Here is a 13,881-nt window from a genome sequence, read left to right on the forward strand (position 1 = left end):
TATATATTTCACTACATATATATTTCAATTCTTGTGTCCATTCTACCTTTGATAGACAATTAGGTTGTCTCCAGTTTGGGGCTGTTACAAATAACGCGTCTGTGACATTCTTATACATGTCTCTTGGTGCCCATGTGCATGTATTTCTGTTGGGTATAAACCTAGGACTGGAATTGCTAGGTCATAGGGTATACTTATAGTCAACTTCTGTAGATAATGTCCACTCTTATCCAAAGCTGAGTAAGTGCCCATGAGTGTGAGAGAGCTCCCGGCATCCCACACCCTTGCCAGCACTTTCTCACCAACACTTTCCTCACCGACTTTCCAACTTTGGCCATTCTGGGAGTGTGGAGTGATACCTCACTGTGGCTTTAAGTACCCCTTTTTAATTTAAGGAACAACTTTTTGAAAAATAGGATGAATCCTGTTATCACTAATGGTTTATTCAGTGCCTGCGCTATAGCAAGCATTCAAAATGTTTGAAGAAGCAATGAAAGAGGAAATAAATGCCTGATTTAAGAGGGCTTCCGGATTCCCAGGAGTGTATCTGTAGCCTCTATCTTTGATATGCCTGTGAAATTCAGTGAAATACATTTCAGGCATAACAAGTTTTGAGAAGGGTGATATCTCTAAAGATTAAAAACTCGGGGGGAGGGTGGTCATCTTCTCTCCCTTTCCTCTATCTACCTCCGACTTCCGTTGTAGCCACACTGGCTCCTGAGCAATGTCCTTGTCTCTGTGTCTCTTCCAGGAACGAAGATCTGATTAGCAAGTGTGGAGACGATGCCCGTATCTACATCATGTTCCAGTATCATCTCATCATCCTTGTGCTTATCCTCTGCATCCCCTCCTTGGGCATCATTTTGCCCATCAACTACACTGGAAATGTTCTGGGTAGGCAGAGCTCAGCAGGTCCCGGGCCCGGCCCACTAGACCTAAGAGGCAGCCCGGTAGGCAGGACAGAGCTTGGGTCTTGAGCGTCTAGGAATCTAAATTTTAATTGCACTTCTCAAAATTAGTTATGTGACCTTAGGCAACCCACGCTTCGGTTCTCTCACATGGAAACCGGAGATGATACCTCTTTTGGTATAAATTTGGCCCAGGGCCTGGCACACAGAAGGCAGATAGTAGTAATTCAGTCTAAAACTGAATGTTTGTTTATGACCCCACACTGCACCTGTCCAGGTGTTCCTGGAGGCCTTGTTATGACATGTGACCCACTACAAAGATCTCTGGACCTGATCTCTCTCTGTACCCACTCTGATGGACACAGCATGCAGAATTTCTCATAGGGATTCTATCCACACTCCTTATAACAGGGTAAATTTTCACACAATAATGTGGTGGGTGAGGGCTTGGACTTCAAAGACAGAAAAATCATGGTTCCCCAACTTTTACCCACGTCTGCTTCCCAGAGAATTATTTCATCTTATACAGTGTCCTCAGGCCTCAGTTTCCTCAACTGTCATAGGGATAGAGAGACAATGTGTGTCAAGTGGTTGGCACAGTGCCTGATAGTGGGCACTTTGAATAACAGCCAGGGTTTCACTAGGAAATGCAAACATAGAGCTGTATGAGGCCCATACAACTAGGTGGTACAAGATAGCACCTTAAGTGCCCAGGTGGCAGCCAGGTGTACCCTGATTGCTCAAGTTTCCACCTATTTCTCCTCGGCCAGAGGTAGACCTCAGTTACTTCAAGGTAGCATCCATTTCTCATGCTACCAAATACCACCAACCAGAGTAAATAACTACTGAGCCCTGCCTTCCCAGATTCTCATCGTAAGAGCTAGTATGTTGGCAATGATAGTACGGCAACGATAGTATGATTTCATAAAACTTGGAGATGTCTAAACCAGCATACTGATACACTCAGCCAGAAGGATTTACTCTGTTTGAATGAGGCAGCAATGCATTTTCAGAAGTTCTGGGTTTTGTGATTGTTGCCAGCAGTAACAGTGTTGCTAATTTCATCATTCCGCTCATGGTGGGGCTGCCGGGTCCCTCCCACAAGCATTCACCGGTGTCTACCCTGAGTCAGTCACGCTCTGGGGTTGCCGCACCAATGCTCGGTCTTGCTTCACAGCCGAGGAGCCCCAGTCAGCAGTCCCAGGGAGGAGAGGAGGCTTCTGATGGGGCTGTTTGGAAGCTGAGGACAAGCTCTGGGGAGCTAGAAGGAAGACCAGGACGTAGACAAGCATCTCTAGACCCCGGGCATTCACTCAGGAATCCTGAAGTCTGGCACCCAACCAGTCAAGGTGCCAGGCTTGAGGTCAGCAACTTTCTTCTCTTTCAGACTGGAATAGTTACTTTGGTCGGACCACCATTGTCAATGTCTCCACAGAGTAGGTACCTGATCCTCTTACCTCCCATTCTACTGGCTTGGGGGCTGGGTGTTAGCGTGGAGAGATGGTCCAATGCGTGGGTCCGGAGCATGAGCCCCACTCTGCTGATAAGAAAGGCCTGGTTTCCTTGGGAGCCCAGGTTCCAATTGGGATGCCAGAAGTTGCATCCTCTTGGTAAGGAGGTATTCTTGGTGCCTCAGTGTCCCCATCTCTGTAATGGATGGAACTGCCTAAACCGGTCACTCCTGAAGATTTGCAAAGATGGTCCTATTTGCTCAGTATGTCCAGCTCCCAGCAGTAAGCAGAGGTTTAAGGTATTGCTTCCCTGCCCACAAAATGGTTCAGGTCAACCCTCATATAACCGAGTGAAGCTCAGACCTGACTCCCACAGCAGCGAGACTAAGGAACCACAGGAGCTGGGTTCATGTCCCGGCTTTGCCATTAGCCGGCCCTGGGTCTGGGGCAGTGCACCCTCCCGCTCTGAGCTTCATCCATAGTTCATGGCGGGGGAAGAGCTGTTGGACATGACCTCTAAGCCACCTCCAGCCCTCATGGTCCGGGAACCTGTGGATTTTAACATCAGCCAACCCAGTTGGTGACCAGATCAATCTGTACTGAGCCAGATGCGGCCCTGCCGGTCCAGGCTGAGACATCAGTCCTCCCCTAGATCTCATGGCCAGGCTTGGCCGACTTCCTGACAAAGCTGAAGCACTACTTCCAGTACCTGAAGCAGGTGTAAGTGGGGTTTGCACGCTCCTGCCCCACCTCCCCTTGCCCCACCCCTGGTCCCCTGCCCCTGCACCCCTGCAAACTCCATCAACTTCCAGATCCATCAAAGTCCAAACTCAGCAGAATGGTTGGGCACCCTCTCGCCTCCACCTTCAACCAACTCTTTCCCGGGTACTGGCAACACCAGAGCAGAGCTTACCAGCCTCTCCCAGGCCGGCCACTGTTGTAGGTGTGGCACCTACAACTTCCCAACTAGAAGTGAATTTTAATAGGGCAGCGAAGAGCCTTCAACGTTTGTAAATCCATACTGGCAGAGAGCTGGAATGTCCCTTAGGGACCGTGTCACCTTGCCCCCTCTGAGAACACTGAGGAGAGAAACATGTAACTAGATGGGGAAGGTTAGGTGAAATGCCAGTGCGGGGACAGTGGTGAGGAGATATTTTGAAGCAAGGCAGCCTTTCTCTCGTCCAACTGCACCAAATAAGGCGGGCCCTATTTCCGAGCAGTCATCCTGGCTGGATGCCTTGGGACAGCATCACGTGAGCACAGAGCCCAAGGGCCAGCCCTCTTCCTACCCCAGGGAGGCGGGCCGAATCTGCAGGCCTGTGTGTGACCCCGGAGTCCCTTACCAGAGAGGCCGGGTGGCCCCTCCTGCTGTCCTCACGGTCGGCGGGGGCGGCCTGAGCCACAGCTGCCGGCAGCACGACACGGCGTGAAGAGTGTAAGTGCTTCTGCAGCTCCGGGCTCACCTCCCGGCACTGCCACAGCTAGGAGTGACCTCAAGCGGTCACTCTAGCCCTTGTTTCCCTACGGGTAAAATGAAGACATTCACAGTACCACCTTTACGAGGTACAAGAGTCTAGTGAGAAGATGTCCACAAAGCATCTAGTCCCACCCTGGGCCTGACGTATAGTAAACACTCAATTAATGTGAGCCTCTATTAATTGGAGTGGACATCCCTTTCTCCATTCCCTTCCAAGGTGCCTGAGGGTCTGGAGGCACGAGAGGGTGGCACTGGGGAGACCGTGTTGGGTGGAAGTGGGGGTCTCACGCCTCCTGTGTCTTGTTCTTGGCAGGAGTAAGTTCCTGTGGCTGCACAGCTTCTTCGCTTTCTTATACTTTGTCACCAACTTCCTCTTCATGACTCATCACTGTTCAGGGTTTGTGCCCAAGAAGAGCTACAAGGTGAGTAAGTGAAAAGAACTACTAGAACAACACCCTCTCGGCTAGAGGCTCTCCCCAGCTGGACACCATCCCACTCCCATACTTCGGAGGCATCCCAGCTTGGTGTGTTCTGCACACCTGGGGGGGGGGGGGCAGTCTCACCTGAGTAGGGCAAGCCTCCTCTGCTTATCCCTGGGAATCGTCACCTGGCACATCTGTCTGGGCTGTTAAACCACTAATACACTTCCAAACCAATTGGTAAATAGCTGCTCCCAGGTGCCTCCTCCCCCTGCACCCCTGCTGCCCTGGACCCTCTCCAAGGACCCCTGGACCTCCCCACCATCAGAAAACTAAAGGCTTAACTAAGCCCTGAACCTGCAGGGGGCCTCCATCTTCAGCGGCCAGTGCCCCTTGCTGACCCTCTGGGTAGATATTTTGACTTGCTGTGCCCAAGCTCCTTGCCCTTCCACCATCTCCCTGAGGTCAGAGACCCCATGTCCTGCCCCAGTGTTGTCCCCACTGTCTTGGTTTGTGTGTCCCCCATCCTACCTCCCAAGCAGACCCTGAGACAGGGATTTGAGTAGCGTTCACTTATTTGGGAGGTGATCCCAGGAAGGACCACTAGGTGGGTAGGGTCTTCTGCGGTGGACGGTGGCAGGTAAAAGCGAGATCAGCTCCTGCAAGCTGTCCATCCTAAAGGACGGATTCACTTTACCCCACCCCAGAATGCAAACGCACATACCCCTGAAAGGTAATCCCGAATGTTTCAGCCTGAGGCTTGGGCACCCCTGACCAGTCTGGACTCGGCCACTTCAGCTTTCCTTCTTGCCACCAGAAGCTTCTTCTGCCCAGACTCCCCTCTCTTGCAGCACAGTTTACCAGACTGTCGCCTTGAGGCGATGGCTCAGGAAGACATTTCCCACTCACAGAATAAAATGTGGACTTTGAGGGGCTTCCACATTCCCTCCCCAGAGTCCAGTTCACCTCCTAACTCCCCGGCGCAGTCTGATGAGAGAGACGACCCAGCGAGGTGGGACGTCACTTGGAGCAGCGGAGGTGCGGGGAGACTGTAAATCAGCAAAACAGTATGAGCAGAGCCCTTGCAGGGCGTGGGCTGTGGTCCTTCCCCAGGCCCTGTCTGCAGCCTCTGGCTCTTCCGCCCTCCATCACAGCCGTCTACGGCAAGGGGTCCACGGGGGGCACAGAGATTAACAGAGGTGTGGCTTCCCTGGCTGCAGCTTCCCACGGCCTGCTGACCTCAGGGACACAGGCTGGGGAAGCTGACACTTGGCTTACCCAGCAAGGAGGTGGCCTGATGTGAGTAGAAAACCGACTCCAGGTGGTTCTGGGCCACCTGAAGACCCAGACTCCAGGAGTCCTGTGTGAGCACAGGCTTCTTTCTCCATTGACCTTCCCCACCTAGGTCACAAGGACACTAATGATCACCTATGTCCCCACGGACATCCAAGACCCGGAGATCATCATTAAGCATTTCCAGTAAGTGGGTCGGGCGGGCTGAGGCATGGACTGCATCCTCCTGGTAACCCTGCCTGGGTCCTCATGTGGGTAGTGATGCACAGGACGGTGGAGTGGGGCTGTGGGTCACCCTAGATTCAGCCCAGGATCAACCTTTAAGAATGGGGAGGCCCTGGTTGGGGCCGGAGCAGGGTTTCTGAAGTCAGGGAATTTCTGCATGACGTGGGTGTGATGGGGGATGCCTTTCCCTTGTACCTCCAACTGTGGAGCCCAGGGAGCTGCCAGACCGCAGTTATCTAGAGCGGGTCATCTTGAGGCAACTTTTGTGACCCGAGTTCCTAGCCACTGGAGCCAGTTATCTCTCCGTGAGCAGCAGTTTCCAGCTCTGCTCCCTGGCCCTGTTCTGTGTCACCTGGGGAAGATGTGGCAACTCTCAGATTAACAGGGATCAACCCTGACATCCAGCCTTAGGAGCAAGGGGTGGATTCTACCATCCAAGCACCAGGAACCATGGGTATAGCTGAGCCCCCTAGCCCTGTAGGCTGTAGCTCTGGGTAGGGGGTGGGGGGTGGGGAGGGGGGAGGTCCCCAGCCCTACAGAATGGCTCAACCTCCATGTTTGTGGCTTCAGTGAGGCCTATCCAGGGTGCGTCGTGACCAGAGTCCACTTCTGCTACGACGTCAGGACCCTGATTGACTTGGACGATCAGAGGTGAGGCTGTAGCGGGACCTGTCTGAATCTGGGGTGGGGAGAGAAGGAGAGGTTGTGGCTCTGCTGGCACCCTGACCACAAGATCCTTCTCCCGTTGCCCATTGGCTGACAGGCGCCATGCAATGCGGGGCCGGCTCTATTATACTGCCAAGGCCAAGAAGAAGGGGAAGGTGATGATCAAGATCCACCCCTGCTCCCGGCTGTGCTTCTGCAAGTGCTGGGCTTGCTTTAAAGAGGTAACTGGCAAGGGCATCGGGGGACACAGCGGAGGGGCTAGGGCACCGGGTCTCCAGGCTTTGTCCAGGGCTCTGGGCAGCGCCCCTTGCCCGCACCCTGGGGCCACAGGCCTCATTCAGGTCTGCTCCGTGCTGCGGCACCTGGCTCCCGCTTTCCTTTCCACCCGTCCTATCTCGCTGTTGAGAGGAGTCTTCCTTGGGGCCCCCTCCAGAGCGATCCAGGGATGCTTGTTCTTGGCCCCCCCTGGGCTTGGATGGGAGGACCAGCGAGGACACAGCAGGCTGCTATAGGCTCCCAGGCCTCAGGCTTTCAGAGAGCTAGGACAGGAATATTTAAAAGCAGTGGATTCAGTCTTACCGCCCAACCACCGTGGCTAGAAGGAGGTCTTGGCAGGACTGAACTCCAGCGAGTCCAGAAAAAGAATCATCTCCTTTCCTGAAAATGCTACAGACACATTCTATCACTCCTCTGGAGGCTACTCGGAGTCCAAAGGCACCCCCTTAGCCCCAGCGATGCCTCGCTTTCGCTAGATCTAAGAGCAGGGAGCTAATCTCAGAGTCATAGCCTCTTCCTCTTCTAGAGCTGGGATCTTGGAGCCCACCTGGGGTCCTGAGCTTTTTGCCGGGCTTCCAAGGGAGCCGGGGATGGAACCAAGGCCTCGGGCCTGCCGCCTGAGTGGAGAGAGGCCTCACGTCCGGGCGTGAGGCCGGAGCTCTGGCTGCTCCAGCTCTGAGGGCCGCATCTCACCCCAGGTAGATGCAGAGCAGTATTATAGTGAGCTGGAGGAGCAGCTGACTGATGCGTTCAACGCCGAGCTCAACCGCGTTCGGCTGAAGCGTCTGGACCTGACCTTTGTCACCTTCCAGGACTCCAGGATGACAAAGCAGTGAGTGCCGGGGCCAGCTGCTTGCTGTGCCCAGCCCAGCCCTGACAGCGGGCCTCTGCTTCTCTGAAACCATCCTCTTTCACCCCCATTCCAGCCAAGGGGAGGAGGAGAGAGAGCCTCCCTCCAGTTCGCCATATTCTGCCCTCCCCTCGACCCCTCCATGCTCCTCATGGGCATGACAGCCGCCATCTTGCTTTCTAGAGCATGGCCACATCCGTCTTCCCCCAGCTGCCAGGCTCAGCTTGTCTCCAGAGATGCCCAGGCCCTGGGCTCTTCACTCCCATATGTTCTTGCTCCAGCACAGAAGTGGTCAGAGTAGCTGTTGACCTCTTGGTTCCTCCTCCGGGCCTTGACAAGAATGGCACCCAGTTCTCCCTCATTGCACATCACCCCTCCCCTCACCACGAGTGACAGAGTCAGGGTAGAGAAGCCCTGCTTGCCATTTCTCCTCTCCTGCTGCAAGCCCCCCCTGATTCATAGCCCTACTGCCTCTTCTCTCCTCCACGCCAGCCTCTGGCAGCCCCACCTTGATAGGGAGTGGATGAGGGCCACTCTGGAATGTTCTGGAAGGAACCTTAGGACTGGGTCAAATAGATGAGAGCCTCAGAATCAGTCTTTTGAGGATTATGGGGCCCTCCTCTCCCCGAGGGAGCCTGATCACTCACAACATTTGTCCTCACCCACCCCAGCCCTACCAAGGAACAGTGGCACAGGCTAGAGTTTAGTCGCAAAAAAATTGTGTACAATTTTGCAAGTCACTTACACCCTCAAATTTCTTACCTATCAAATTTGATTACTTATATCTTCCCTGTCCTCCTCCCAGAGGGTTAAGAAGGGATATGTGTTCTAGTTAGTGTATGTGTTATATAAAACAATACACCTACATAGGACAGTAACTCTCTGAGAACACTCTCCGTAGAGAGCATCTAAGGTTAAATTACAGCAGATGTGTGAGTTAGAAAACCAAAGGTGAGGCTCCAGTGCCGGCACCCGCCCCTCTTTGGCTGTGTCTTCAGTAACCTGTGCGATTAAGACGATGTTAATCACCGATTAGCACAGTGTCATGCACTGTGTAGAACTCAATAGTCGGTAGCTACGGACACGAAGACGGGGCTGAAATGAGTACCTCTCCCGTCAACCTCACAGAAAGAGCGCGTCTTTGTGCTGTCACTACTGTTAAGGGGAAAAGACATGAACCGAGAACTGTGTGGCCCCCTTTTTTCCTGAACAGGCCCTCCCTCTAATGCCCCTTTCGTCCAGTGACTAGGCCTTGGGGACTGCCCACTTACAAGGTCGAGAGAGACATAGCCAAGTCTCCAAGAATTCCCAGGAAGTGGATGAGCCTCTACCTGTGGGACGGCCACAGCGGCCCCGGGGCCCCTGGCATGAGCCCTCCCCCCGCCGCGGGCCATCGTCCTCACCCCCGGACCTCTGTCTGCTCCCGCATCTCCGCAGCATCCTGGAGGATTACAAGTTCATCCAGTGCGGTGTGTCGGCCCAACAGTCCTCGGTGACCACTGTCGTCAAATCCGACCGCTGGAGGGTTGTCCTTGCCCCACACCCCAAAGACATCATTTGGTAAGCCCTCTCTGTCCCTCCCCTCTCCTTTGAGCTCCTCTGGGACTGAAGAAGGCCGTAGGACGGGGAAGGGAATCAGGGCCTGTCCTTCTGCTTCACTGCCCACACACGGCCCCCACTGGGCTGTTTCTCTCGTGGGCATCACAGCCTCCTCCCACGCCCAAGCCCACCCCACCACAAGCGTGGAAGGCACCCAGCCTTTGGGGAAAGAGTTTTTTCCTGCAGAAAGAATTCAGATCGTTTTTTTGGCTCGCCTATGGGATATATTCAGAGGCTTTACAAGTGGTGTGACTGAGGGGAAGGCCCAGGGTTGTCTCATGCAGGTGTGGGTGGGCCCACGGGCTTGAATTAGACCAGGGCAGCCCGGTCCACAGCTGGCACACAGGAAACAGCACGGGCTGTGTCTGAGGGCTGAGACCCGGGGTCCTAAGTGCGTCTCCCTCCTCCGTCCCGCCCAGGAAACACCTGTCTGTCCGCCGCTTCCATTGGTGGGCCCGCTTCATCGCAATCAACACCTTCCTCTTCTTCCTCTTCTTCTTCCTCACCACGCCTGCCATCATCATCAACACCATCGACATGTACAACGTCACCCGCCCCATCGAGAAGCTGAAGGTGCCTCCTCTGCTCAGGCCAGGCGCGGGGGCCCCAGGGAGATGAAGGAAGAACTCAGGCGAGGAGGGGGTGGGAGGCCCACTGGGACGTGACTCCGATGCCCGCACACTTGTGGCAGTGGCAGCGGTGTAAATGGTGGCACAGCGCTTCCTGTGCTCTAAAGGGCATGAATGTGGGTCGTTGCCCATCTTAGGGACCGGGGCTGAAGAGTGGGGGAGCCCCAGGCAAGTTCTGGGATGAGTTTGGGGGGTGGGCTTGGAGGCCTGCTTTACATTGGGCCAAGCTAGAGGTACAAAAGGGGCAGCAGAAGGTGTGGCGAGCGTGACAGCTCTGTTCTCCCCACGTTCTCTAGAGCTGGGCTCCCTGCTCTGAAGACAGGGTTGAGGGCGGGGCAGGCAGAGGTTAGGTCCAAGGCAGCCCTTCTAGAGGAGAAGGCCCTCCAGCTCTGTCTCCACTTCCCGCACTTCCAGACACACCCACACCTGGCTGGGCGTGTGCGCGGCTCACAGGAGTCATCCCTGGAGGGAAGGGCTGCTTCATATGGACAGAGGTGTTCCGAGGAACTGGACTGGCTCGTTTCCAAGTTCTATCGCCTCAAGGCTGTCGTAGTGATCCCAGAAGGCCCCTCCTTTCCTGTTATCCCTGTGCCTGTTCCAGCAAAACACACGCACCCACGCGTGCACGCAGCCAAGCCAAGCACTTCTGCTGCTGCTGCCTACCTTTGCCTCCTTTGTCGGCTTCACAATAGGCCCCAGGCAAGGGGACCACAGCTCTCCCTGGGAATTCTTGCTCCATACCCTCCCCCTCTTCGCCACTTCTCACACAACATCACAACAAAAGCAGCGTCTCCGGGGGCTTCCCTGGTGGCGCAGTGGTTGGGAGTCTGCCTGCCGATGCAGGGGACATGGGTTCGTGCCCCGGTCCGGGAGGATCCCACATGCCGCGGAGCGGCTGCGCCCGTGAGCCATGGCCACTGGGCCTGCGCATCTGGAGCCTGTGCTCCGCAACGGGAGAGGCCACAACAGTGAGAGGCCTGTGTACCACAAAAAAAAAAAAAAGCAGTGTCTCCCCCCTGAGGTCTGAGACATGAGTGACAGCAGCTGGCTGTGGCCTTAGGGCCAAGTCACTAGGGGCAGCCTAGGGCACCCCTCCAGTGACCTCAGCGTCGAAGGCCTGCACTCCTTGGGGATGTCACTTGACCTTGGGGCGTCAGCCTCCGGCCGCCCCAGCCGGTCAGACCCCTGACCAGGAAGGCGGGTCAGAAAGGCCAGACGCACTGTGCAGCCTCGGGGACACCAGGCCTGCTCTGGGACTGAGCTGGAGAAGAGGCCAGGGATGTGGGAGGAGGCGAGGGAAGACTGCAAGGAGAATGGAGCTTCTTGCATTGATGTCTCTCTGCCCTCCTCCGCTCCACCCCTACAGAGCCCCATCGTGACCCAGTTCTTCCCCTCCCTGTTGCTCTGGGCCTTTACAGTGATAATGCCTCTGATCGTCTACCTGTCCGCCTTCCTTGAAGCCCACTGGACCAGGTGAGCTGGGGCCTCCCCTCCTAGCCCTGCTCTTGGCAACTGCTTCTTCCTCTGCCCCCGCGAACCCCACCAGCTTAGTACTCTGGCTTCCTGTCTGGCCTCAGGAATGGAATAGATATGGGGTGGCTTCGATGCCTGAAACCATCCCAAAACACTAACGATATTTTTTTCTTTGGGAAGAGGGGACGGGTTTGCCTCTGGGCCTCTGGGCTCAGGGATGCTGAGATAGGGCCACCATACCAGGCATGTGGGGTCAAAACCCAGCCCTCCTCGGACTGCTCCCTCAGCCTCCAGCCACGCGCTGAGGGTCTGGAGCTGCGGGCAGAGATAGGCAGTGCCAGGAATTCCAGGCAGAGGGCAGAGGATGAGAATGAGAGAGCAGGACCTGTTTAGAAAATGTCAGAAGAGCTCCTAGGGCCATAGCAGAGGAGCCCCTGCACTCAATCTGACTGTAGACCCACGTAGCCTACACAGTGCCCACATCTTAAACAATTAAGAGCTATTTCCTATTTATTAGCACTAATAGTTCTATGGTAGGAGCTAATTAGTTAGAAAGGATTTACCGTATGCTGGGGCAGGTGGACCTGCTTTGGCCTGAAGGCTGCGTGGGTCTCAAAAGTTATTCCCTGCACCAGAAGTTTCTATCACCCTATCAGGCAGTGAGCCAGGAGGTTTATCTTAACAGAAATCCTTACTGGTCTTTCCTCTGGCCAAGAACAGGGCTCATGTTGCTTATTGAAACTCTGCAAGAATTCTGAGTATCATTAGTAATGTCCCTTGAACAGAGATGTCAAGTATATAGTATGTGTGTGCCTTCCCTTCCTTTTCTTATGCCCAAGGCAGACATCACTACTTGATCGTGCTATTCTTTCCTGCTGCTCCCAGCCACAGCACAGCTCACAGTGCTCCGTGGAGATGGCACTGGTATGCACTGTGAAACCATTCTCTAGCCCAGGTGGCCATCTCTCTCTCTCTTCATTCTGTAGTAAGGCGTTTGGTTCTTATCATGTCTCTCTTTGTTTCCTTCTAGATCAACTCAGAATCTGATCATAGTGCACAAGTGCTACATCTTTCTGGTGTTTATGGTGGTCATTCTGCCCTCTATGGGACTGACCAGGTACCTCACCTCCAATTCTCTCTCCTCTGTCAGCCAGGCTCACCCTAGAGTTGGAACCTCCTCTTTCAGACACTGTAGGCCCACCTCTGGTTGCTGCAAATCCATTCCTCACATGACAGTCCAGTGCCTGTCCTGAGCTTAGCATGAGTCAGGTATCATGTGAACTCTAGGCTGTCAGCCATGAACTCTGCCCTCAAAGGGCTTATCCTCCAGCTGGGGAAACAAGCCGTACCTGTCAGCTAACTGACAGCCCAAGGTGGGAAGAACGTGCAGTAGAAATTCAGAAGAGGGAGAGAACACTGTGGGAGCAATGGCTGGCGAAGGTTTGCTAGAGGGGAGGCCTTGAGCTGAAAGGCCAAAGGGTTAGGGCCCATCATTAAGAAGAGAGGCAGTGTGGATTGGCCAGCTAGAATATTAAGATGCAAGAGTCTTTGGGGATTGGGCAAGGGAGGTTGAAAGGAAGGAGGCCAGCCCAAGAGGAACTGAACCCCAGGCCTTAGGTCATAGATTCATTAACTGAGGGTCTGCTTTATTCTTGTCCTTTTTCTTGTGCTTTATTCTTTATTCTAGTTTGGACGTCTTTTTCCGCTGGCTCTTTGACATCTACTATCTGGAACAGGCATCCATCAGGTTCCAGTGAGTACTAGAGTGCATGTTTCAGGTGTACTCCCAATGTGCATTGGGGCTTCACACCAGGTGGATATGTGTATCCTCTATTTGCTCATACAGGTAGAGATGAATGCATGTTAACACTCTCATTAGGCAGCCTCTTAACATTTCCTGTGCCATGGACCCCTTTGGGGGTAAAGCCCAGGGACTCCTTCTCTGAATGAAGTTTTTGAACTAATTGTAGATTCAAGGGAAATTGCCCCCCAAAATGTCCTATGTACCTTTTTTTTTTTTTTTGCGGTACGCGGGCCTCTCACTGCCGCGGCCTTTCCCATTGTGGAGCACAGGCTCCGGACGTGCAGGCTCAGCGGCCATGGCTCACGGGCCCAGCTGCTCCGCGGCACGTGGGATCTTCCTGGACCGGGGCACGAACCCGTGTCCCCTGCATCGGCAGGCGGACTCTCAACCACTGCGCCACCAGGGAAGCCCCCTATGTACCCTTTATCCAGTTTCCCCCAATGGCAACATCTTGCATAACTATAGTACAATATCACAACCAGGAAATTGATGTTGAAACAATCCACAGAGCTTGTTCAGATTTTGCCAGTTTTACATGTACTCTGAGTAGATTTCTTTAAACGTACAAAATACCTGGGTTATAACAAAAACCAATTATGCTGAAACATAGTTATCAAAATATTTTAAAATTCAAATTTGTAATGCAATCTCTATTAACACATTTAATAATAGGCCGATGCATTCTAAAGGTAGGCAAGCAAAAGTTACATTTTATTGTTTTAAAGGCATCGGTGTGAAAGGTGATGTTACTTACCTAGAAGAAGAATATTAAATTGGGCAGGGGAGTGGATTTTTGACAAGGCAACATGCA

At 53.8% G+C, this 13,881-nt stretch overlaps 1 protein-coding gene across 6 annotated transcripts in view; it reads left to right on the plus strand.

Moving 5' to 3' along the window:
- The window catches only part of TMEM63C (transmembrane protein 63C), a 72,091-nt gene that overhangs the window by 45,809 nt on the left and 12,401 nt on the right, over window positions 1–13,881 (plus strand). For all 6 annotated transcript variants that reach the window (XM_032621570.1, XM_032621571.1, XM_032621576.1 and 3 more), the window contains 12 exons: window positions 752–894; window positions 2,296–2,344; window positions 4,150–4,258; window positions 5,661–5,734; window positions 6,344–6,424; window positions 6,537–6,660; window positions 7,414–7,547; window positions 9,003–9,125; window positions 9,584–9,737; window positions 11,160–11,266; window positions 12,297–12,383; window positions 12,954–13,019. In XM_032621570.1, the coding sequence (XP_032477461.1) occupies window positions 752–894; window positions 2,296–2,344; window positions 4,150–4,258; window positions 5,661–5,734; window positions 6,344–6,424; window positions 6,537–6,660; window positions 7,414–7,547; window positions 9,003–9,125; window positions 9,584–9,737; window positions 11,160–11,266; window positions 12,297–12,383; window positions 12,954–13,019 (1,251 nt within the window). The remainder of the gene's footprint in view (window positions 1–751; window positions 895–2,295; window positions 2,345–4,149; window positions 4,259–5,660; window positions 5,735–6,343; window positions 6,425–6,536; window positions 6,661–7,413; window positions 7,548–9,002; window positions 9,126–9,583; window positions 9,738–11,159; window positions 11,267–12,296; window positions 12,384–12,953; window positions 13,020–13,881) is intronic.

The sequence above is a fragment of the Phocoena sinus genome, chromosome 2 (genome assembly GCF_008692025.1).
Source record: "Phocoena sinus isolate mPhoSin1 chromosome 2, mPhoSin1.pri, whole genome shotgun sequence".
Lineage (NCBI taxonomy): Eukaryota > Metazoa > Chordata > Mammalia > Artiodactyla > Phocoenidae > Phocoena > Phocoena sinus.